General features: G+C 42.8%; 1 protein-coding gene across 1 annotated transcript in view; it reads left to right on the top strand.

Annotated features, from left to right (window-relative positions):
• The window catches only part of LOC311240629 (trinucleotide repeat-containing gene 6B protein-like), a 62,041-nt gene extending 36,662 nt beyond the window's left edge, over positions 1–25,379 (top strand). Inside the window, exons 14-22 of the mRNA XM_084329201.1 lie at positions 2,305–2,521; positions 4,747–4,887; positions 5,209–5,376; positions 15,204–15,350; positions 16,209–16,301; positions 17,022–17,237; positions 18,516–18,580; positions 21,267–21,406; positions 24,424–25,379. Coding sequence (XP_084185327.1) covers positions 2,305–2,521; positions 4,747–4,887; positions 5,209–5,376; positions 15,204–15,350; positions 16,209–16,301; positions 17,022–17,237; positions 18,516–18,580; positions 21,267–21,406; positions 24,424–25,003 — 1,767 coding nt within the window. The 3' untranslated portion in view covers positions 25,004–25,379. The remainder of the gene's footprint in view (positions 1–2,304; positions 2,522–4,746; positions 4,888–5,208; positions 5,377–15,203; positions 15,351–16,208; positions 16,302–17,021; positions 17,238–18,515; positions 18,581–21,266; positions 21,407–24,423) is intronic.
• Positions 25,380–26,365: the final 986 nt, after the last annotated feature.

Genomic DNA, 26,365 nt, shown 5'->3' with positions numbered 1-26,365 from the left:
AGATTTTGTCTCATATTTTCTGGAAAGCTAGTTATGGACCTAATGGCTACTAACGTTATATTCAACAGCATTTCCTTTTATATATGCTAATGCAATAACTCAAACTGCATATGATCCGGGCTGTCCCAGAGCATGTATGGATGAAAGGGGGGGGGGGGGGAGAGAGACGTCGTTTAGTATTATTGATTACCAATACAGTGTCCGTGTAACTAGCCAGTAGCCACATTCACTGATCGAATGCTTGTGTCTCACAGCAAGGTCTGATCCAGCTGTAATTTAGGTGAATAAGGTCTTACCGTGAGCCCGTGGGATACCCCCGGGCATTTCCCGGTATCGATCGGCATCTGGTAGATCGATATGTCCATTGACTGATGATGTATCCCATTATTCCATGGTGAAATCTGCGATTCGAAACGTGATCCACAGTACATTGTGTTTGTTCAGGATCCGGGTACTAGGAAACTGAAACTGAATGAAAAAAAAAAAAGTTTTCCATTTGCCCACAAGGCATACTGCAGTGGAGCGATGGCGCCCCTAAGAGGATCTGGCCGGTATTGCATGTTCGCGATTCCACAGACGAGGGTAGATCTGCAGAGCCGGTCGGGGATCTCAACCCGGTTATTAATATGGAATAAAACAATAACAACTTGCCACGGCTATATACGTGCCTCTGGTCCACAACGCATGGCACCGAAACCCGTATAAACTTGTGGCTGGTCCTTAATGTGTTAACATCCTCTTCTGCTGTTGCTTAACACATTCCCCGCCAATCACGTTGTACAGCGTTATTGCCGGCCATGCGTTGTCTGCCAAACCACGCTGTACAGCGATATTTAGATCAATATATCATTTTTTCGCCATGGCATTCATAATTCATATATACACCTCCGGCGCTGCAGCTGGACCCTACGGCTCAAAAAAAACGACTGCTCAATACCGCCGCCTGGTGGATGGTCGGGGGCGAGTTACACTGGTAAACAGGATATGGCTGCTGTGCGTTGATTAAATTCATCCGGCCATCAGATATTGTCGCAAGGCTCCCGACAGACACTATAGTACATATCGATCGCTTTATAAACTTAATCTATATGATTTCGGCGTTTATTGCGACATACAAACCGGAAATGGACCTAGGCGATCGACGTCCTATACTTGGGATCTTTCACCGCCAGTCTCATTGACACACGGTAAGAGGACGCTAACGCTATTTTCAGCCCAATTGTTTACTCTTTTCACTGCAAACCGATCTGATCAATATATCACCCATACTACATAAAGCATTTACTGACTATCACGGAATTATAAACGCCCCCCCCCCCCCCCCCCCCCCCCCCCCCCCTTTCATCCGCGCATGATGACACAACTTATAAGATCATATACAGTTGAATTTTTTTAATATAGCGTGTATCGGGAATAAACGTCAATTGATCATCTATATATGTGTTTATGCCTATAACTCACGTTCTATGAATTACTGCAGAAAACGATAAAAACATACTTGTATTCTAGAAGGTATTTTTGGATGAATCTATGAATGATAAAGTAAAACGTTCCTACATCCTGAACGATAGATAATCGATGTTGAATGGGCCATAGTAATGTCAATTTAGCAATACAATTTAAAAAGTTATAGCCCTGCAAAGAAGGTGAACATCTCCATAGGCTTAACCGGATGCCTATAGGCATGGATATAACCGTGGCAGGGAATGTGTTAACATTAGCTACCAAACATTAGAGCTTTCATGTTGGCTGCCAGATGTTGCAGCTGACGCTAGTTAGTGTTGATCAGAGATGGTCTATGAAGTCGTTGGGGTTTTCAATATCTGATGCCTTAAGGCTAGATCCACAAAGAGTGGATTGCACGGAGCAAGCCCATTGCAGAACTCTCTTTCAGCTTGCGGTGTGACAAGGTTGAAACCTTGCAATGGTAGCCCTTGTAGTAAAACACCGCCACTTCGCCACCTGAATTTGATTATTTTCAGGTGGCGTAATCATGGATAGAACCACAGTGTTTAACATGCATGGTCACATTTCTAGCACTCGGTGCGCTGAGCGGGAGAGACGTGCTAGGCTCTCAGAGCTGTCGGGAATGTTTCCATTTTTAAACGAGTGACAAAAAGAAGCCAGCGTTGAAAAGACATAGCCTTATTGTGTTGTCCTTGTCCCTTTCAGCTGGCCAGGATCATGGCCATCATCCAGCAACATCTAGTCTTATTGTGTTGTCCTTGTCCCTTTCAGCTGGCCAGGATCATGGCCATCATCCAGCAACATCTAGTCTTATTGTGTTGTCCTTGTCCCTTTCAGCTGGCCAGGATCATGGCTATCATCCAGCAACAGAGACAGCAGCAGCAGCAGCAGGGAGGAGTGGGAGTAGCCGCAGCAGTAGGAGCCGGAGGAGGAGGGAGCTCCAAACTATCCCCCTCTCACCTGTCCAAACAGCCCATGGTGGACCCCCTGCCACACCCTGCAATGGGTGGGCCCATGTCAGACCTTCATGCCAAAACACAGGGGATGTACTCTGGTGAGTCTCTCTAGATGCCCTGAACCACGGTGGTCGAACTGAGCGGTTCCTATTTCTTAGACAAACTCCCTAATGTCTGGTACGTACAGAGATGGCTAACAAGACTTTATCAAACAATGCACTCAGCCTTAACACTTTCAGCGCCAGGGGTCGCTATGGGCATTGGGCCGTTGTGTGCCAGCGCTTTGTTCAATGAGGAGAATGCCGTGTTTGCAGTGCTGAAAACTATATTAAATATTATAGCTAGGAATCTAATAACGTTGTCGATTGTCATTGGCAAAAAACAGATACTTTTTTTCATCCGTACATTTCCATTTTATACCGTGGTGAATGAGTATAGTTTGGGTGATTCGGAGTAATCCCAGGAAAAGACGCGAAAACAGCCCTTTAGTGAAATCCAGTTATCACGTTGTAATTTTTCGCCTGATTATCGAATCATCCTGAAATCAACGCTAGATTATCGGTATTATCCTTCCTCATGCAATCATGAAATGTGGTTTAGAGCGGGGCGCCCATCAGTGCTGTGATGTGACCAATGGGACACAGCACACACACATTCCACACAGACAGGCTTCGATCGCGGGATCAAAATATCGGATCAACACAAGATTGATAATATATAGTCCTTACCTTGGCTCTGATGTAATGCAAAAAGAATAATCCAATTATCTGATCGCCATTCCAAGTACTGGTCGCGGTAGTCCGTCCCACGTTATCCGGCATTGCATGAACAAGGGGGGGGGGGGGGGGCAGCCTAGTTGATGCATCATTGTAAGCGCTTGTCATGGTGGAGAATTTTGGCCCCGCCCGCACGGCTCAGCTCGGCCCAGAAAACAAACGACATTGTTTCAAATGGAGTGCAATAGCGGCCGCAAGGCGTTAGGCGGCGGTATTGACCGTCTGCGATCTCAGACACATTCAGAACAGCCTGCACAGGCTGCCCTGATGAATTATGAATGGCAATAGCGAATAAAAGAAATAACGATTTAAAACCCCACTTTTCTCGTGATTGGCACTCAAGCGATGGCGAGTTAACCCGACTTATCTCGGGTCCGGCGTCCAATGTGTTACTTTAACTGTTAATATTCCTAACCTATCCTAACTTTACTTGAGGCTTACTCCTGCACAGAGAAGATATTCCTAACCTATCCTAACTTGAGGCGTACTCCTGCACAGAGAAGATATTCCTAACCTATCCTAGCTTTACTTGAGGCTTACTCCTGCACAGAGAAGATATTCCTAACCTATCCTAGCTTTACTTGAGACGTACTCCTGCACAGAGAAGATATTCCTAACCTATCCTAGCTTTACTTGAGGCTTACTCCTGCACAGAGAAGATATTCCTAACCTATCCTAGCTTTACTTGAGACGTACTACTGCACAGAGAAGATATTCCTAACCTATCCTAGCTTTACTTGAGACGTACTCCTTTACTTGAGGCTTACTCCTGCACAGAGAAGATATTCCTAACCTATCCTAGCTTTACTTGAGACGTACTCCTGCACAGAGAAGATATTCCTAACCTATCCTAGCTTTACTTGAGACATACTCCTGCACAGAGAAGATATTCCTAACCTATCCTAGCTTGACTTGAGGCTTAATCCTGCACAGAGAAGATATTCCTAACCTATCATATCCTAACTTTAGGCTTACTCCTGCACAGAGAAGATATTCCTAACCTATCCTGCTAACTTGACTTGAGAAGTACTCCTGCACAGAGAAGACATTCCTAACCTATCCTCCTAACTTGACTTGAGACGTACTCCTGCATAGAGAAGATATTCCTAGCCTATCCTCCTAACTTGACTTGAGACGTACTCCTGCACAGAAGATATTCCTAACCTATCCTAACTTGAGGCGTACTCCTGCACAGAGAAGATTTTCCTAACCTATCCTAGCTTGACTTGAGGCTTACTCATGCACAGAGAAGATATTCCTAACCTATCCTAGCTTGACTTGAGGCTTACTCCAGTTGCCCTTGGTAGGAGGTCTATAGAATCATCCATCCCATTTATGTAAGCAGCGACTCGTGTTGCTCTGGCGATCACTGTTGCCTCAACAACTATCATCCATTTGAATCAGCCCTGGCCTTCAGGACATTGTGTTTTCTGATGTGGAAAAGCATTGTGCAGCAGCTTGGTTCCAGGTCTGTGTTGAATTGAATATGAGGACTGTCATTTGCCCCGTGGCTGTTCTTGCTCATGTTTTGCTTGTTCTCCCATCAGGAGGTAACCTGTCTGGGCTGGAGCTGGGTTCTATGATGGGGGGGATGAAGGAGGCAGGAGGGCAGCAGTCCCGCTTCAAATGGATGATGGAGGGGCACTCCCCGGCCCCCTCGCCCCCTGACACAGCCCTTCACAAGAACGGTAGGTCGACAGCTTGATTTTCTATTATGAAACCTTCTATTATAAAACCTCTATTTGCGCCCATGCAAACGTGTCTTGCTGTTAATTGCGTCAGTAGTTGTTTCAAGTTTTGTTTTATTTGTCACATATAAGTTACATGTACATTACAGTGAAATGCTTGGTTCTGTGTGAGCCCCCTGAGATTGTGCTTCATACAGTAAAAAAAAGTTACTTTCACAATGTATCTGAATGAACTAACAATGCATCGTAATATGTAGGTGTAAATGTTCTGAAACGGATTTATGTCTTATCTGTTTGACCTGATCGCTTCTGCACCCCCAGGCCCTTTGCCCAACCCTATAAAGGCCAGAGGAGGCTCTCCCTACTCCCAGTATGAGCTGCTGGGGGGAGACGGCATGGGGATGCCCCCTCAGGGCCCTGTTGATAACTGGCACCGGACCCCTGGGAGCAAGACGTGCTCCAAGCCAGGCATATCCAGCTGGCCCCCAGGTAATGGTTTTTTAACCCATTTAGACCTAAAAACGCCTGCTAAAAACGCCTATTAAAACCTATGCAATTATTCTACACAATCTCTTAAAACCTGAGGGTTTCTTGGAAAGATTTTCAGAATTGTCAATCTTCACTAAAACCTTTTATATCTCAGCCGCTGGAGCAGGTAGAAACATGAAATGAAAACCATTTGATAGATTACAACTTGGGCTTTTATTTGAACATCATTAATGTGCATTGACATTTATAAAAAAAAATCTATAAACCAGTATAACATTCTAAATATAAGATACTGCCACCTAGCATGATTCGGTCTGTGAGACTGTATAGAATATTAAAATCAAATAAAAGAAGGAAATTATGAAAACGATCGAAAACCCGAGATTTCTCGGGTTCTGGCGCTCAACCGCTGGCAAGATAACCTGAGAAATATCGGGTCTGGCGCTGAAAGTGTTAATAAAAATAAAAATAATAATTTAAATCCCAAAGCATTCCCCCACATGTATTTCAGCGAATCACAGCGCTTTTCATTACTCTCATACCTTGAAAATGGCGACACTGTCTGAAATGACAAACGTTGCATCAGGTCTTAAAGCTAACTACACGCACATGTAGCATCCAGCCTTAAAGGTATAAACACACACATGCAGCATCAGGTCTAAATGGGAGTTGGGACCCGACACAGGCCAATGGGTTTCTGGTTTCAACAGTAGAGTGTATTTCTGATGTGTTTCAACAAGCCTGGGTTTCATCACAAGGAAGAAATGTCTTGTTGGCTTGAAGGGTTTAACCTTTTAACACTTTGGCGTCCGCAGTCTTGCGGCGATTTATGCCTCAGAGGACAGCGGTTTGTTTACAAACCTATGTACTTTCTAAGAGATATATATATCATTTATAGTATTGCTATCTGTCCATTCTCATTGTCACTTGAGTGCATAAACCGTGCCTTCATAATGGCTTAAAGAAAATAAAAATCCATCGGTTGGTTGTCATTTTATAGCGTCGTGAATATAAGGTTTATTGCGCTTTTCGTCTAGTCTTTTTTCCAGGAAGCTAGATAATAGGCTAAACGTTGGCGCCGTTATATCAAACGCCATTTCTGCGGTATACCGTACTTTTCGCACTATAAGCCGCACCTGACTATAAGCCGCAGCAGCTAAATTGAATGATGTGTACATATATAAGCCGCACTGGACTATAAGCTGCATGTGTTTTAATGTTTAATTACCATATGTAAGGAGTGGAGCCTGCGGCTTAATTTGACTCAACACGGGAAACCTCACCCGGCCCGGACACGGAAAGGATTGACAGATTGATTGCTCTCTCGATTCTGTGAGTGGTGGTGCATGGCCGTTCTTATATTGAGCTTTAAGTTCCCACCTCTACAGAGAATGACTCCCATTGGGACACAATACTGTCGGACATTAACTCATTTACAAGTTGTATTAAGTTTAGCAAATAAGGGAACAGATAAATAACATTTCAATGCAGTAAAAAAAGCAATATTTCGATTTTCGGGTTTTGTCCACATATAAGCCGCACCGTTATATAAGCCGCAGGGTCGAAAAATGGGGGAAAAAGCTGCGGCTTATAGTCCGAAAAGTACGGTATATACGAATGAAATAAAACAAACTGCGTAGCATCCGGACTATTACAGAGCATCTATGGATGAAATGGGGGCGGCGGGGAACGCCGATTAGTATTATTGATTAGCAATATAGTGTGCGTTCAATCAGCCATGTTCACTGATCATCACGTTAGGTTTTAAAACAATGTCCAATCCAGCTGTAATTTGGGGGAATATTGTCCTACCGTCAGGCCATGTGATCGCCGGCAGCATTTCTTCATTAGTCATCGGATTCTGGTAGATCGATATGTCCATTGGCTAATCATAAATCCCATTATTCCAGGCTGAAAAATACGTTCGGTAACTGGATCAAAGATGGAGGGTCTTCGTTTGGAATCGAGGCTCATATGATCCGCCCACAGGACTGTACATTTTTTTAATCCCCTCAATGATACTGCAGTGGAGCGATGGCGCCCCTAAGCGGATCTGGCCGGTAGTGCATGTTTCGAAAATCAAATATGTGGGTAGGTAATGGATCTCGATAGCGGACGTTAATAGCGTTATAAATATGGAATAAAACAATAACAACTTGCCACGAGTATATACGTGGCTCTGGTCCACAACGCATGGCACGAAACACGTATATACTCGTGGACGGACGGCATAGTGTTAAAGGGGAACTCCAACATTTTGGGAAATTTGCTTATTTAACATCTTCCCTGGAGTTAGACAAGAAGATACATACCTTTTTTGTCTCTGTGCGTGCATTTAGCTTTGGGAATAGACGCTCCGTTAGCATAGCTTAGCTTCATCACTGGAAGTGAGGCAGATCCGTAGCCTTACAGTGCCTTACAGTGTATTGCAAGGTCTGACATTGACCAAACTTGATATGCATGACCTTGGTGGGCTCTAGGTCAACTCCTGAAAAGGGGTTCAATGTCAGACTTTGCAATCAAAAGTTAGGGGGCTAATAACCCTTGCCATAATTTCAGTGCGCCCCCTAACTTTTGATTGCAAAGTCTGGTATGCATCTTCTTGTCTAACTCCAGGGAAGATGTTAAATAAGCTAATTTCCCAAAATGTTGGAGTTCCCCTTTAAGGATCGGGCAAAAATGGGGCACATTTATTTTGACATTTATTTTTGGGACTATAAGTAATTTGCGATTTATTATACGTTATACTTATAGCACATGCACGAGTCTGGTCTCTTTTGAAGGGTAACATTCTGAAGTTTCTTACACAATAAAGGAAAAAATCACTGAGTTCTAATAGAATGGAGTAACGGGTTTGAACACACTGAAGTAAATGTTTTGTGTATTCGCATTTCTTTTTACTGGTTGCCAGATGTCTGTTTCTAAGTTCCAGCTGAGAGGTAGGAGTTGGGAAACATAATGGTTCCATAGCCTGATGTCTTATGTAGTACAGGTCCGAAGTTTATAAAAAATCCCACGAAAAATTTTGGTTTTTGTAATGCATGTACCGTTAAAAGATTCGGCAGGATTATCCAAAATGGCCGTCCACTGCCATTTTCATTTCGAGGCTCTAGTCAAAACAAAGGACTTCTTCGTCTTATTGTGTCACCTTCCCCAGCGCTCGTCTGGGATCGCTTTCGGAGCAGACGCTCCTTGGCTACAACGTTTGGTCAATAATTTTCGCCATCAGCGGTGACTGGTCAGTTCAGGGACCATTCACAACCGGACGTGGTCACTTGTCCGAACGTATATGTTCAGTTGTATCGGACGTCTCCTCAAACCTCACATGCAGGATGACGTGCCATCTATCTCACATGAGCGCCACAAGCTACACCGTGTTGTGATTTGTATCTGTAGCTCCTGCCCGTTTTCCAGTGCTTCAGTGTCTCATAAAGTCTACAACATGTTGGTTGCCACGGAGACATTCCAGTGCTCCACTATTTCCCTCGTTTCACTCTCCAGAAGGTGGTTAAAGGGGACATATTGTGGAAGATGGGTTTGCAGAGTTTTTGTTTGGCTGAGACGTTTTAGGCGCTGGGGGGAAAATAGACCTAGATGGGTCGTCAAGTTTTCAGAATGATTAGCTTTTGTGATGTCATCGGGGCGGGGACAACAATGAATTGGCTTTGATTGATCAATTAGCTGTACCAGAGCCAGGAACACTCCCAGTTAGTAAACGTTTGTTTTACTCTTGGGTAGGCTTGGGCGGTATAATTTTTCATACCGTCATACAGGGAACAAACTTAACTTTTTGACTTACCAGCCATTTGGCTGGTAGATTTTTAAAAGTACCGGCCGGGCAGATTTTTTACTAGCCAAAAATTATAAATAGCTTTTTAGTATATCGCCATGTGTTATTATTACATATAATACTCTCGTATGCTATTTTCAATTAATATCATAAACAACATAAGGAATATTAGCATAATTTTGAGTGGACTGAAGGAATGAGTCAGCGTTAATAGTTTTAAATGCAAATAATTTATTGAAACATAGAAGTGGGGTCGGGACACACATTTTAGTTAAATTTTTTTAACTGTTTTAACCATGTAGTGTAGCACTTTGGGATCCCAGTGAACAAAAAGTGCATTACAAATCCAATCTATTATTATTATTATTATGTGTGGCTGCCGCCCTGGCGGACATCTGTGCTCTACTGAGTGCACCTTTCTATTCTAGAGAGAGAGCGCATTTTGTCAACACAAGTTGGAACCCTGAGGAAGCGATATAAGGAAACGAATTGCTCCGCTAATCGCTCATGTTGACCCCGCCCCCAAGTCGCTCTCCGCTCGCTCACCGCTCACCTTGAATCGAGCGCTCCCAGCTCCCCGCGGCACATCGCTTGGCAGATTTTTTTTTTTTTTTTGGAGCATGGTGTAAATTAGCTCAAACTACAACAGTCTACACCCCCTGGGCCCCTTAACAATTGTTTGTATTGAGCCGCATTGTAATTGTACCCATTCTGCAATGTTAAATAACGTTGTTTATCCATTCACTAGCTCTATTAACACTTTGGCTGCCATGGGTTAAATTCATTATCAACCGTAGGTTGCCGGCTCTATTTCTCTATAGAGAAAGTCCCCTTCTTTGCAGGGCTATAACTTTTTTAATTCTATTGCTACATTGCCATTATTAGGGCCCATTCAAAGTCCTATATGTATTGTTCATTGTGTAGCAACGTTAAACTTTTTCATTCACATATTCATAGTAAAGTATGGTCTAATGTATAAGTATGTTTTCATCTCTTTCTGCAGCTTTCTCCAGAACGTGATCTATAGCCCCAAATACATTATATTGATGATGCAATACAGTTTTATGGCAATCAGCGCGATATAAAAAATTCCAACTAGACGTACTTCTAGAAGTTACTACACGTCATCTGATGTTGACCGGATGGGCTAGGGGGCGTTTATAATTCCGTGGGCAGCGTTATACCAATCATCTAATGTCGGTCAAATGTTGATAATAGCAGTTAGTATCGAAGACGGTAACTTTACACGCTAAAACTCACCCCAGTCTCCGCGCGCCGTTGGGCGATCATCGTAGAGTAGAAATTTTATCATTATGGGATGTAGATTTACCCGGTCCATCTCCAGCTTGTATAATGGTATATACGTCCAAATCATGTTGTTTATCGAGTTATTGGCAATCGATCGCTATGTAGTGTGTCGAGATCGAGTCCCAGGACCTATTAGCGAGTGCCCGGAAGTAATACGGCCGTCCAGCACAACCTCTACGGCACTTCCTGTTAAGCGATTGCGCCGATCGGCCACCAGATGGCGCTCCTGAACCGCCAGAGAGCTCAGTGGGTCCTCCTGGTGGATCTCAGGCCAGCGGAGGGGACATATGAATCCGATCCCAGATTTTTGAAATATTGATATTAAAGACGCTGTAAGGCGTCTTCGGCAACTTGAGCATGGCCGGGAATGACGTGTTTAGGCGTTTCCCGGCACCCAAAGTGTTAAGCGATGATAGCTAGCCTAGCCACAATGCTATGGTCGCTGCCATTAACGTTAGCATGTAAGCTAACGACAACAACAATGGCGTCAAAACTTTTTCTAACAGAATGTGAGTGACAAAGCCTGAACAGGATATCACAGGTTCACCCTTCTCATTGGTTGAAAATGGCCTTCATGTTTGTACATCGCCATCTGTTGCTTTGGCATTGTACTACATGTAGTATATTACATCAGTGTTAAACCACTGTGAGCGGCCTGGAGGGAGTGGATTGGAGGAGAAGCGGTAGATGCGGTGTATTTTGTTAGCCGCCAGGTGGCGGGCAGACCTTAAATTCTAATCGCCAAAGAATAAATCTACAAGCCAGTGGCGCTGAGCGTGTAACTATTTTGTACCCTGCCATCATACGCTGATGACCTAATACCCCGGTATACGGTATATGACGGTATGACTTTCACTTTCATCAGCGGGGGGGGGGGGGGGGGGGGTGGCAACCCGTGTTACCAAGTAAACAAATCACGGAGATGGCCAGTTAGCCCGCAGCATCCAGTACTACTATCGTTAGCTCTCAGAATGGTAGCCAGAAGCCTGCAGCATCCAGCGGCGGAGCTAACAATATACTCGTTATTATCACCATACATAACGCTTGCTTATATTGAAACACGTTGAGATTAGGGCCGTTCTTTCAACCTGAAAGTGCACTTTCTTCAACCTCGAAGTAAACAAATTACAGAAGGTAGCCAGTAGCCACTGCCGCCTGCCGGCACCATCCAGGTATCGACGTGAGCTAACGGTAGCTAGTTAGCCTTGTATCAACGTGAGCCAGTTGCATTATGATTAAAAAATGTCAACACTCACTCACCCCGTTTTATATTACATTCCCAAAGAAGTGCCTCCGTCTCTCGTAGTCTCGTTGTGCTGGATGAAGTCACTGGCGACTCGTGGAGGCGAGGGTTTTGCTTAAATCCAAACGGACTCCTGTCCTTTAATTGTCCAAATGCGACAGTGTGTGCAAGTTTAGCTCGTTTGACAAAATCATCTGTGGTCAGGGAGCTCATCGTGGGCTGGAGTGACGGTGGTTAACTTCGACGCTTCATCGTTCAATTGTAACGTATTATTGCTTAAGCTTTAGCAGTCTGCTCAGAGATAGAGGAAATGCGTACAGGTTACTGAGGTTAGTGTGATGCACCTCTGTGTTCTCCTCACGTGACTCACAATAGCCAATCAATCATTAGGAAACTGCCCTCTGCTGGCCGTGCTGTGTGTGTGCAGTCCCCGTCGAAACTCCGTTTCAGTGTAAATATAAACTGAAACCCAACTGTGATTTTGACGGTATTGATTTTCACTACCGTCTGTATTTCTAAATACCGTGGAATACCGTCATACCGCCCAAGCCTACTCTTGGGTAGAGCTGCCGCGGTTACCGCATTACCGCGGTATCGCTGTTACATCACGCCCACCGCAGAGTTAAGCTGAATACCGCATCACCGCTGTTTTTTTATAATAAGAAGAAGAAGAAGAAGGGGTCGGGGGTAGACTTCAAATCCCCCCCGCCTCTCCCCGTGAGGGAGAGGGGAGTTGGGAACCGCGGCGGCGCGCGAGGGCCTGGAGCCACACCGCGCTCAGGTTTTATGGTTCTCGTTAAGTCGGGCTCGCCCGGTCTTCCCCAGCCGCTGCTCGCCCATCCTTTCGGGGGGGATCCAGACACCGGTCGGGACAGAGCCCTGGGGACTACAGGTATTCACTCTTGGTCGACGGGAAGGGGAGAGAGGCGCGCGCCTCGGCTCCTCAACAGACCCGTCCACCGTCTACCTCGAGTGAGCCTCACGTTGTACCTCACTGCAAGCGTCAATAAACAGTGTTCACTGTTCAGTAGCCTATGTTGTCTGTGTTTCACTTTCAATAACGAATGTGTGCTTGCCGAATCCCAAACAATATTCATGCTGCAAAGTCATCCTCTAAAGATAGACATTTAGACTAGAGGCAGGCTATATGCTATAAAGAATAGACTACTACTAAACAATTATAATAAAAATGCATTCAAACTTTTTTTTTTTTTTTTTTTTTTTTGGTTACAGCAGCGGTTTCAATAGCTTCGCAAATTTGTGCGGTAAGGAAAAAATCAATACCGCGGCAGCCCTACTCTTGGGTGTGTATGGGGTAGCCAGGCAGGGAAGAGTTAATTGAAAAGGTGTGTTGCTACACCCACTAAAACAATGAGTTAAATACAAGAAAGAAGCAGAAACATTAACAAACATGTTTCACACATTCAAGGACGTCACCTAAAGTGGTTGAAAAGATGCATTATATGTCCCCTTTAGGTAGAAACGTAAAGATCTACACAAATTAATGGGTTAACAATGGGATCGGCACAGCTGCCTTTGATTCATTTCGCTGGCGCTTATCTTGGCTGAATTTCAGCATTTTCTAGTCTAGTCAAGTGTTCCTTTTATTAATCCCCTTGGGGAAAGTCGGGTGTCATAGGAGGGAAAAGGGGGAGGTACGGGCAGGAGAAAAAGATAATATTAATAATGTCTGTGAAGTGTTTAGTAGTAGTAGTAGAGTCAGATAGTCTTAACACTTAAAAGTTCTTCAGCTATTAATTCTCCAGTTCTCCAGCTATTAGTTCTCCAGCTATTAGTTCTCCAGCTATTGCCAGAGACCCATACCCTTGATTGTGGAGCCTGATGGCTACTACCATGAAGGCAGCTGTTGGCTTGATGTGAAAATCTTCAACCCCTAGATTGTCTCCCAACTAGAGGTTGATCGATTGATCGGTTTGGCACTGATAGGGTATCGGTCGACCGATTGATCGGTATGGGTGGCGGAAAGATTTGATTCTTGGATGCATCGCGATGCAGACATGGACGATTCTGAATTTACTCACAAATGTCAAATAGATTTTTCTAACGTAATGTTGACTGACTGAGTGGGGGGGTGGAAGTGAAGCACCCGCCCACCCAGTCTATGGAGCACATAATGGGAAATGGCTGTGAACTGCGCATTATTTGCCAAATGTAACCATCACAGTGAGCTATATCACATGATATTTTTCAGCATCGTTTAAGTCTGCTGTTTGGGCGCATTACAGATTTAGTTTAGTCTATCATAGAGATGGATTAAACGGCGACTGTGCGAGAATTGCGCACCGTAAGGCATACAGTATGCAAACATAAATTATTTAGCGGTAAAACTGGATACCGGTCCGTTACTAATGGATCAGAGAATGCAAAATCTCTGCAAAGTATTTAGCGTTACACAAAGCAACCTCTGAATTTAGAAAATGAGAGGGCAAAAATCATCAAAGCCTTAATGTGCCTTAATCATAATCTAAGCCTATTTATAGCGAAATGGTAAATATCTGTATATTGCACAGCACTCTGGTAAATATCTGTATATTGTACAGCACTCTGGTAAATATCTCTATATTGCACAGCACTCTGGTAAATATCTGTATATAGGGCTGTCACTAATGATTATTTTGTTATCGATTAAATCAGTTTATTATTTGATCGATTAGTCAATTAATCTAAACTATTAATTTACCAGAAAAATCAACAATTGATTATATTTGCAATTTAATATTTCAAAATGTTTAATGAGTATCCTCATCCTTTTTAGCTTTAGATTAATAAAAAAATACCAGCCAGAGAGATTTTTACTGGCCATAAATAGCTTTTTAGTATATTTCCATGCATTTACCGTAATTCCTCTAATAGTAACCGGTATTCAAATACAAGCCGGGTCTCTATTAATGGCCGGGTGCGCTCTTGAGCTAAGCAATTATAAGCCGACCTCCTAATACAAGCCTGGTTACTAATATACTGAGCTGCATACTGAGCTAGTTACTTGATTTCACTTTGAAAACGTTGAAATGACCAGCGACCACCTGTAATTGCACTGTTTACTATTTCATACAGTACTTGGTTTCAATAAATGAACCCAGTACATTTTACTGGGTTCAAACTGACACAAAATGTTGATTTATTCATTATGATCCGTTTGAAAATTAGAAATATAGGCCTCTCTCTTATACATGCCTCCTCCTAATACAAGCCTGGTACCCGCTACAGTTGAAACAAATACAAGCCGGGGTTACTATTAGAGGAATTACGGTATTATATGTATTGTGTGTTATCTCTCCACTCCATGCTATGGTAGTGTTTGTGCCAGCACAGGAGATATGATTTAAAATGTATTTATTATATATAGGCTATATACATATTTAAATCAATATCTTCCTTTTGAATAAAATAGGCTCAGGAATCTGGATTGTTAAAGCTAATTGGCCTAATCCTCATGGGTTTCCTTCCTGCTTATTGTGGTGACAGAGTTCCAGCCCGGCGTGCCCTGGAAGGGAATCCCGAGCGCTGGCGACCCAGAGTCTGACCCCTACATGACCCCTGGCAGTGTTCTGGGCTCCCCAGGACCCCCCAACCTCAATGACTCGGACCACCAGTTACTGCGAGACAACACAGGTACCCAGGTTCCCATGTGTTTTATACTGTGTCTGGGAGGTCTACCATCACGGGTCCATGCAAAGGTAGCTAATGGAAAAGATATCCTTGCTCAAAACGTAAAAGAAAATAGACCACTCGAAGTCAAAACTAATGATGGATGTTTTGGTCATATCGCCCTGCCTTAGTTTATATGGCTGGGGATGCACTGATGCGGAGTCCTGAACTTAAATAAAAACTATACATAGACCATTCGTTTGATACTATTGCCTCCTGTATGATAAGGTGGGTTGGTCTTATCTATCAGAGAGGTGAAATAGGCATTGGTATCCGTTCATCTTTGAGGCCATTGATGGAAAGTTTCCACAATATATCACAACGATGCTAGATTGGAATTTGAGATTTTAGAATTTTGGATCTTATCTGACCCGCTCAAACGATTGACTCACATTTAAGGTCCCACGAGTTCAGTCTGAACTTGGTGAGTCTGCTTTTTGTTTTGAGGCACCAGATTCCTGGAATGATCTTCAACTCAACAGTAAATACCCCACTATTCTATGGCCAATTTAAAAACATCATCACAAACCTCCCTACCTGTGACTGTTTGATCTCTGTCGTAGTTCATTCTCTTTTCTTTTTTTCCCCCTTTTTGTCCTATTCATGCAAATGTACTTTTTTTGTCCTTCAAGAATAAATAAAGGTTCCAATCAATACTGAGGACTGATCCCATGTTACTGAGCAGTATACATATAGGCTTAGACCATCACTTTGGGGTCACTGGACAGACATGATTGCAATGGGAGTGTTTTGGCACTTTTGCCATGTTTTTCTACTACAGTGTGTGTGTGTGTTGTATTGACCTCTCTGGGTGTGTTGCAGGGCCAAACCCCTCCCTCAACACCTCGCTGCCTTCACCTGGTGCCTGGCCCTACAGTGCCTCAGACAGCCCCCTCGGCAATACACACAGCACAGGTACTCTCTCTCTCAACTCATCTCTCTCAACTTATCTCTCTCACTCTTCACAACGGAGGCCTTTCACTGAATGTTTAGAGTGCCCATTTGTCCTCCATGTTGGAAGAAACAACAGTTGATGTTTAAATGTAACAACAAAAATGTAACAAATTGGTGTTTTTGATCACTGGATCTTGTAAATAAGTCAGAGATAAACAGTGATATCATGCTTTCCAGAGTTGTGCCTACTCTGCCACTGCACAGATATTAGGCGTTTTCTTTTGAAAGTGGCCATCAATAGTTAGGTTACGTCCTGAAAGAAAGAACTACAACATTCCGTGCAAGGTGTATACACCTTCTTATTTCAAAAGGTCTTTGATTGCTAGCTATTTCTGGTGATTTAAATTTTTCTTGCGCGGTTTTAAATGTTCTGTTTATACTATGTTTTTAACTGTTTTATTTTAATAGTATTTTTATTCTGTATTTAATTTTATTATTAATAATAATAATTAAAAAAAATTAACTGTTTTAACCATGTAGCACTTTGGGATCCTAGTTTAAACGAAAAGTGCACTACAAATATGATTTATTATTATTATTATTATTACACCGTACTGTGTTTTTGCCAGTGCGTGAGCTGCTTGTGCCTCTTGTGGAAAGATTCATTGTGAATGTGTGTCTCTTCCACTCTTCAGTTTCTATGGTCTGTTTGTTATAAACCCACTTCCATTTCCTGTTCAGCAAAGTACTCGGAGTACAAGCCCAGCTGGCCCCCAGAGCCCATTGGACACAACAAGCTGTGGAAGATCAATCGCAACAGCTCCCAGCTGCCACGCCCCCCTCCCGGCTTAACCAGTCAGAAGCAGGCCTCGCCCTCCCCATGGGGCGGCGGAGGCCCGCGATTGGCCAGGGGCTGGGGAGGGGGTGGGCCCAGCCAGGACTCGAGGTTTGGGCCAGGTACTGTTTATATAATTTTTTGAAGAAACTCTGAAATACATTTAACTGCTTCACAACCATTTATTCACAACTTAAATCCCTACTATGTATCAGGGGAATGTATTCTATATATTCAATAGATAATTGTAATGCTTCATTAAATTAAACATCTGACATGTATACATTATACATGACAGGAGAGAAGTGCAGTTTCTTTTTATTTTGGTCTTGGTTTGTGAAGCACTTAGTTACTTTGTATTGAAAGGTGTTATTATAAATAAAGGTTTTCTTAACACTTTGATCGCCAGGGTTAAATTTATAATTTACCATCCTTCGCCAGCCCTATTTAACATGGAGAAGTTCCCCTTCTTTGCAGGGCTATAACTTTTTTAATTGTATTGCTAAATTGACATTACTATGGCCCATTCAACGTCTTATATCTATTGTTCAGGGTGTAGCAACGTTATACTTTTTCATTCACATATTCATACTAAAATACGGTCTAAAGTATAAGTATGTTTTTATCGTTTTCTGCAGCTTTCTCCAGAACGTGATTTATAGCTCCAAATGCATTATATTGATGATGAAATACAGTTTGATAGGAATATGCGCGAGATAAAAAAATTCAAATGGACGTACTTCTAGAAGTTACTACGTATGATCTGATGATGACCGGATGGGGGGGGGGGGGGTCGTTTATAATTCCGTGGCCAACGTTAGATGATTCATCTAGTGTGGGTGATATGATCATTAGAGCAGTTAGTATCGAACACTTTGAAAAATAACGTTGAATCTTACCGTAGCTTCCTCGCTCCGTTGGGCGATGAGCGTGGAACAGAAATATTCTATCCATTTCCAGGTTGTATAATAGTATATACGTCCAAATCATGTTGTTTATCGAGTTATTGGTAACGGATTGCTATCCGTTGTGATCAGCTCGAGTCCTGAGACTATTACCGAGTGATCGGACCGAATTGAAATGAGCACCAGCTTTCATTTCCTGTTTCTGCCCTGGGCGATCCGCCGATCGGCCACCAGATGGCGCTCTTGAACCGTTGGCGAGTTGAGAGGGGCTCAACAGTAGATCTCAAATCTCCGGGGGAGAAATATGATTTCGATCACAGATTTTTGAAATATTGATATCAAAGACTTGGTACGGTGTCTTTGGCAGAATGAGCATGGCGAGGAAAGACGTCGTACGGCGGTTTTGGCGACCATAGTGTTAACATGACTCAAGTGTTTTGTCTTTCTCCTAATTCTCTCTCTCTCTCTCCGTCTCTCTCTCTGTCTCTCTCTCAGCTTGGAGTGATGGTGTGGCCTCCAGGGGCAGCTGCTGGCTGCTCCTCAGCAACCTCACCCCACAGGTGAGGATGGAGGGAGACGATCTCTTCATAGAGAAGAGATTTAGTGGAAAGAGGGGTCGAGAGGGAGTGGTTCAACTGAATGGGAGGTGGGGGGTGTTAGGAGGAGGAAGCAGGAAAGCAGAGTAAAAAATGGTGGTGTCTCGATCCGTTGGCTGCGATCTGGAAGGCGGGTCATAACTAGTTGGCCAAGCTATAACCTTAAAAAAAATATTTTTAAATAAAAGGTTTTAAAAACGTCCTTCCAAGCGATGGGATCTAGACCCTACCAGTGGGGAAATATTAACACCGTCACCACCGGTGAACTCGCTGGGCAGAGAGACCAGAAGTGACGGGGATTGCGCAGTGTGCTCAATTCAGGATTTCTAATCTCCTCGCGACCCACTGGCGGAGTGCAATTTATCTCAGCCATAAAATGAAAATGGCTGCCCACGTGCCCAGGACAGATCGTCAAGGGTTTGAATCGCAAAGCATTAAACCATCTTTCTCATTCATCAGCATTCCCCTTCAGTCTATCTTATGCAAATGAGACGAAGTCATGCGTGACCCGGACGTAATTGGATTGTGAAGTTGGATGATTCATTTAATCAATTAGGGTTTGCATGAATAACTCTGGCATGGAAGGGCTGCTTTGGGAAAAACATGGAACATGGGATGGAAAATGTTTAATTCTGCAACCTAGACACTTTCCCTTTTTTAATTTTATTTATAAAACAAAACATTTAAATAGCTGCGACCAGCAGCTCTATAGGTCACTCTGTTGGCTGGTTGGTTGGGCTACAAAAGTGTCTCCACCCTCTAGCGGCCACAGTTCTGCCCTTGGGGGCTGACATTTGGCATGGAGGGAGGGTGTGTTTGTGTGCACGCATGCTTGTTTTTAGTGATGCACCGATGTGAAAATTGTGGCCGATAACCGATATTAATATTGCTGTTCTGGCCGATGTCGATATCTCTGTATAGAAAACACTTTTGTATGATGATAATCAAATAAAGAGCTATTTTCCAAAACGCATTTTTTTTTTTTTTTGTAATTTATTTTCAGAAATGATGATGATGATATTTTTAAACTATTTAAGACCAAAACATGTTAAATAAAAATATTTTTTTATAAAGGATACAAGTGTGTCCTGAATTCACACTATGGATAAGCCAACCCTGAGTATTCTCAACTCACTTGAGACCAAGTCACTGTATTTTGTGAACATTGTAAAACAGTTCAAAACTTTAAACTACAGTAGTAGGCCTTAAATGGAAAAAGCCAAAAGTATTGGTATTATATTGGCGGCCGATATTATATTTTGACATCGGAACGATACCGATGTGTAAAAGAATGACCACCACCACTATCGTGCACCACTATTTTTGCTGTTACGGTAGAACCTCTTTAACCTCTTAACAGGCACCCAGAAAAGTGGCCATTTATTTACTTGAACTTGAGGACTGCATACTTTCTTCGCAAAGCTTAGCTTTATACTTATAGCACATGCATGAGCCTGGTCTCTTTTGAAAGATAACATTCTGAAGTTACTAATGCAAAAAAGGAAAATCACTTTTAGTGCTAATGAAATAGAGTAACAGAGGTCTGAACTTGAGTTGAACTTGCGTACTCAAATTTTTCTGTAGTGGTTGCAAGATTCCATATTCCAATATTCCAGCATAGAGGTATAAACTGGAAAACAGCGGTTCCATAGCCTGAAGTCTTATGTAGTACAGGTCCAAATTTTATAAAGTGCTTACCGTACAAGCTATTGTTACTGAGAAGTGATAGGGTGTCTTATAATCCTGTTAGGCATGGATACTTGACTAGATTTGTAGGTGGGCCACCTTGAAAATGCTATTGTATGTCAGAACATAGTAACTGGGGGGGGGGGGGGGGGGGGGGCGCGGGGGGGGGGGCGCACCATGCTTGTTTCTATGCTGCATATTCTTTAGACCCAAATTGTGCCTTTATGTTGATACTGTGGTTTGGGTTATAAACCAGGTTATTTACATAACAGTCTCAGCTTTACATGTAGGATTGTATCCAATTTATGCAACGTAAAGGTCCTGTAAGTGATGTGTTTTTGTTAGAATATGTGTGTTATAGCTCTACATTCCAACAGCCATCGCTGCTTTGTTTGGTCAGTCACTTGTGTCTTCCAGTCCCTGTCCCTCCACTCTGCAGTAAACGCAAAATAAATTTTCTGGTATCCTGTTCCCGCTTTATCCAATCAGGAGAGAGAACTCCACACTGCAAACAGCTAGGGTTCTCTCTCCTGATTGGATAAAGTGGGAACAGGATACCAGAAAATGTATTTTGTGTTTACTGCAGAGCGGACGGACTGGGAGACCCATGTTACTGACCAGACACTTTATATCAATGAGTGTAGAGCTATTATTTTAACACGTAGACTACTTATTTTAACGAACAAAAAAATTATCTTTGTACAAAACTGCAGAGTTCATGAAAGTTGCATGAATTGGTTGTGAAGCGGAGACTCTTATTGTTCCACTGAGCCTAAGTACATTCTGACATGTTAAATGTGAGAAGTCAAGACACCCTACTATATTATTTTATTTACTTTTAATGAAATGGCTGGTATACAGATTCCTCAAGATCTCTAGTTTCATATGATACTATTCTCCGCTCTAGCTGTAAAACAGCTAGACCCACGTCTAACCCACATTTCTCTTGGGTCTCTTTTGGCAGATTGATGGCTCCACACTGAGGACTATCTGCATGCAGCACGGCCCCCTGCTGACCTTCCACCTCGGCTTGACCCAGGGCAGCGCTCTGATTCGCTACAGTAGCAGGCAGGAAGCAGCCAAGGCCCAGGGTGCTCTGCACATGTAGGTTAACCCCTCATCTCAACACTTAAACCCAAACTACCCAGAACCTTTTAAGTCTCAGGAACTACATTTAAAGGAACTAAAAAGTTTGTTCAGCCAGTGGTCTAAAGATCTGCGAACATTATGCAAATTAGTCCGCTGACGTATGAAAAAGGCATCCCAGTGTCTAGACTAGAACATGAAGGACAATTCTCTGATCAGATCTGTGATCAGTTATATCAACAGACTAATTTTCCCTGCAATTCTTTTGCCATAATGGTCCTTGTATTGAACAGGAACTTGCAACAGACTATGATTTGTGGGGGGAAATATAGTTTTCATGCACATGCATAGATGACTTTTATCAACTTCTTATACGAAATTTGTAACCAGGGATGGGGAATGGCTCCCTTTTATTATGCGAGGTGGTCTGCCATATGCCGACCCGGCAAACTTCTAGTTAGCAACACAGCAGTGGTGACACGCCACTCTGTGTAGCTCTTCTCGATGCGGTTGTGCCTCAGGATGAGGATGGGATATGGTACACTGGCTCAAGCAAGTGTATAATTTGCTGAAATCCTTTGCCGTCAACCATATCGATCATGCCATTTTTCGATAAATGCGCAGACTGGCTTGGGTTATTTTTTCTAAATCAAAGCTTCTCTTAGCCTGCTTAATTTTGCAAGTTGCCGTCGCTCGTGTTTTTTTCCCTCGCTTATTTTCCAGACACATGATGTAGTTTCCTTCTCGTCATAGTTATATTGCGCCCTCTATCTGTTCATTGAACATACTTTGAAAATACACCATTCTATTGACGACTACAATGTAATAAGAGACCGACAACATTCTAACATATCATTGTTTGATCGAGTAAATGTCATGTGTTAGAGTAAATCCTTAACGATCAATCAATCGATCTTTGATTAATTGTTAACATCCCTACGTGCTTTAAAAACACGTATTGCTGAACACAGGAGTACGATATGGAATGGGGATGAAAAAAGCCCAGTAGATCTACATTTCAAAAAGGCACGCCACAATGTCTCATCATTAACACTTTCAGTGCCAGCAGGGGGCGCACGATTTAGTGCTTGAGTGCCACCACCCACTTCAATGATGGCGTTAAAACGCCTAATCTATGTTTTAAATTATGGCTATGTGTCTAATCTGCCTGTCGCTTATCAATGACTTGTTTGCAGTCAACATTGTCGAAACGGATTGTTTTTTTATAGGTTCATTTTCGTTTTATAGCATTTTGAAAAGCCCTTGTTTTCAAGGAAAATATAAATATTCCGCGATAATCGCCCTTTACTGGAATATTCTAGAATACACAAAAACGTTGTCATTTTTCTGCCTATTTATGAATAGTTTTCAAATAAACGCTAGATTATCGATAGTATATGTGTACGTATGCACGCTATATAGGCGATCTGAAAAATCGATTCTCTTATTTCCTGATCGCTCACAGGGAAAAGCTTATATCTCCGTGAAAACAGGTCTGATTATCCTAAGACTGGTCAAATAGATTCCTTACCTGAGATCAGATGTTATCCAAAAAGATTATTCCAATTCCTGATCGCCATTCCAAATATCGATCGCTTTTATTGATCTCAGATCAGTGATATGACGTCATGGGCACTGAAAGTGTTAAGATACCTTGGAATAGAGAAAGTGCATCTTCCAAGACGAGGGGGAGATATAGATAATCTCCTACTGAGGAGAGAAGTATGGTGGATCCATTATCTTAAAACTATGGCACCAACAGGACTCAATGAGGACTTTGACATTAGACCTTATTTGTAAATTTAACTTATAGAGGGAGACAGTCGATAGATAGACTTTGTTTTTTTGTTTTTTTTGTTTTCAGTTGCTAGGACCTGGACCGGGTCCAAAGAAAGTACCTTACACACTGCTGCCTGCTGCCTATCTTTAAATTATGTCTAAAACTGTGTTTAATATATGTAATATATATATTTCTCTAAAAAATCTCCTTCTAAAAAATGTCAAATGGAAAAGTTACTAAATCGTATATAAAATGTATAAATCATGCAAGTCTTGGGACCGCCCCTGATCACCAGGTGGGGCTGATATCTAATCTATTTAGAAAGATGTCATTTTGTGTTGTATTCATACTTGAAAAAGACCGGAAGGGTCGGTCGAAATGTTGTATCTACTGCTAATAATAGCAATTAAAACACCTTGGAGCATCAAGTGAGTTGCGAGCCCTGCTTTGTTTTATGTATTACTGTTTTTACAGTTTGGCTCAGCACCAAGAAACGGAGGATGTGCATTATTTATTTTTTCTGAACATCCCTACTGCAAACATAAAACTGTTCCGACAGCACAATATTGATGTAACTAAGAGATTTGCTGGAAAAGTGCATAGATCACTAGATCTATCAACTCCTACTGTGCGCTCTGCCATACATTCTTTCATTCAACGTTACCCAGACTGGCCGTGTCGTTTGGCCAACATTCTAAATACTTCACCTGCTTAGCTAGACAATCTTGTTATAATTGAGAGATTTGCTGGATAGAACAATCGCTTTTGTGCATAGATCCTAGCGCATATGCTAGTGCATTTGTTTGACGTTTGTTCCTTACCTTCTTATTTTGTACTGGAGACCGAACACATCCTTCAACAAACTAGATAGCGGGTAGGAAATGTAACTTTTTCTGTAGGCACCTTTTTGTTTACGTTTCGATCAATTGAAGATTACAGTTTCCGTTTGATACGGATTTGATTTTCCATACCTAAGCAGATATTGCAATATACATTAATATAGAGATAAGTCCTTCTGAATTGTGTGCCATTTATGTATTCCTGTATCGTAACAGCCCTACTTCTGGTGGTGGAGTTCCTGTGATTTGTACTTGGTCCATAACACACATTGAGTACTTCAAAGCGCTCAGTAATTAGATAATCTACATTCTTCAGTACTTTTGTAATACAAAAGCGCCATTCAGTATTCACTAGTGTTTCCACACTAAAACCCTTGCCTTGTCCACTCCCCCCCTCCCCCCTCTCTCTCATCCAGGTGCGTTCTGGGCAACACCACAATCCTGGCTGAGTTTGTGAGTGAGGAGGAAGTCGCTCGCTATTTTGCACATTCCCAGGCTGGAGGGTCGGAGGGGGCCAGCCCTGGAGGGGTGGTGGCCGGCGGGGCTCAGGGCTCGTCAGGAACAGGCGCAGCTGTGGCCACCAGCGGAGGCAGCTCCCCGGCGAGCGAGCGAAGCGGGGCGGTGGCGAGCGGACCCGGAGGAGGGGGGGCAGGAGGGGTTCTGGGTAGCGTAGGGTCCTCCGGCTCTGGCTGGCAGAGTCTGGATGGGACAGGGGGAGCTTCGGACGCCTCCGCGGCTCAAGGACCCGGGCTGGGTATATTCTCGCAGTGGAGCACCAATGGGGCCGGGGAGGCGGGAGGCGGAGGAGGAGGGGGGATGGGCGGAGGTGTTGGGGGAATGGATTCTGGGAGGTCTGGGCTCTGGGGAGGGGTGACAGCAGGGTACCCCGGCAGCAGCCTTTGGGGGGCGCCCCAAATGGAGGAACGGCACCCAATGGACAGCCCTGCCGCTCTGTTGCCTGGCGACCTGCTGGGTGGAGGGGCTGACTCTATTTGACACGCCCCCTCATTTATAAGTATATGTTTAGACACACTGACACAACATACACTGGGAAACACATGTACTTAATATAGCACACACACATAAACACGTTATGCATATTAATGTGGTACACATATACACACATTCATACACACACATACATTGTATGCATATTAATGTACACACACGTATAGCAGAAATGTGAGACATGCTTACACACATTCTCATGGCCAGACTTAAGCTATTATATATAGAAATGCAGGGACTGTTAGGTGTGTATACATACGGCCTTTTTCCACAGATGAAGATTTCAACTGCTTAGACTTGAACCTGAAAAAAAAAACTATAAAAAAAAAAAAAATGAAAAGTCAGTCGGTCTAAAAGACTGGACTTGACCGGATTGCAATGTGCTTAGTAAATAGGGGGACTTTTTGACAGATTTACATACACACGCACACACCAAATACAGATGAGCCCTCAGGCAGGTGGGCCACTGTAAAATATAAAAATTAAATGAAAAAAAAAAAGAAATACACAGCATTACCTGCATCGTTTAAGGAGAACTTAAAAGACTACATGATGTGAGGTGAACGTGCAGTTTTCCATTCATGTCCCTTACAAAATGGAGACTGAATCCAAAACACATGCAAACACACTGCTCTGATTGACGACAGAACTGTATCTTACTGTGTATGTTTAAAGTTTGTTTTTCTGTTCGTTTGTACTTATGGTTTTTATTTTTAAAACTTTTTTCTTTTTTGAACAGTGGAAATATTGAAAAATGTCATTGTTCCGTTTTCAAAAATGCTGACCTCCTACTGTTGTATCTCACACACTTTTTTCTCTCGTATTCTCTCAATCACGTTTGTTACTGTTTTTGCGATGATAATTGTTGAATTGCTGGCAGTTTTTTCGACGCTACGTTGCATTTCTCCATGTGTGGGACACTGCACAGTACAACACACAAGTATGTGAAATGTGTGTGTGTGCGCCTGTGTGTGTGTGTGTGTGTGTGTGTGTGAGAATGAGACCAAGTCAGTCAGTGAATAAAACCACCACCGTCTGCGTGCGTGTTGAGAATGTGAGGTTTAATGTATGTGCGCATGTTACTGCCTGTCATATGTGTGAGCGAGGCTGCTTACTCTAAAGAAGGTCTATAAAAAAAAAAAAAAACGTTGAGTGCATTCGGTGTACTGCTGATTGTGTGTTCAAGAAATATTGGCACTAATGCTTTTTTTTTTTTCTCATTTTAAGTTGTGTGTTTTTTAGCAGACTTGTCTTTTTTATTGTCCGACCTGCAATAATAAAAAAATTAAAAAAAGAAAGAAAAAAAAATAAGTACATAAACAAGAACATTTTCTGGACACAGAGCTGAAG

The sequence above is a fragment of the Notolepis coatsorum genome (assembly GCF_963971535.1).
Source record: "Notolepis coatsorum genome assembly, chromosome: 14".
In the NCBI taxonomy this organism is placed as follows: Eukaryota; Metazoa; Chordata; class Actinopteri; order Aulopiformes; family Paralepididae; genus Notolepis; species Notolepis coatsorum.
This window is presented reverse-complemented; position numbering and strand designations above follow the sequence as displayed.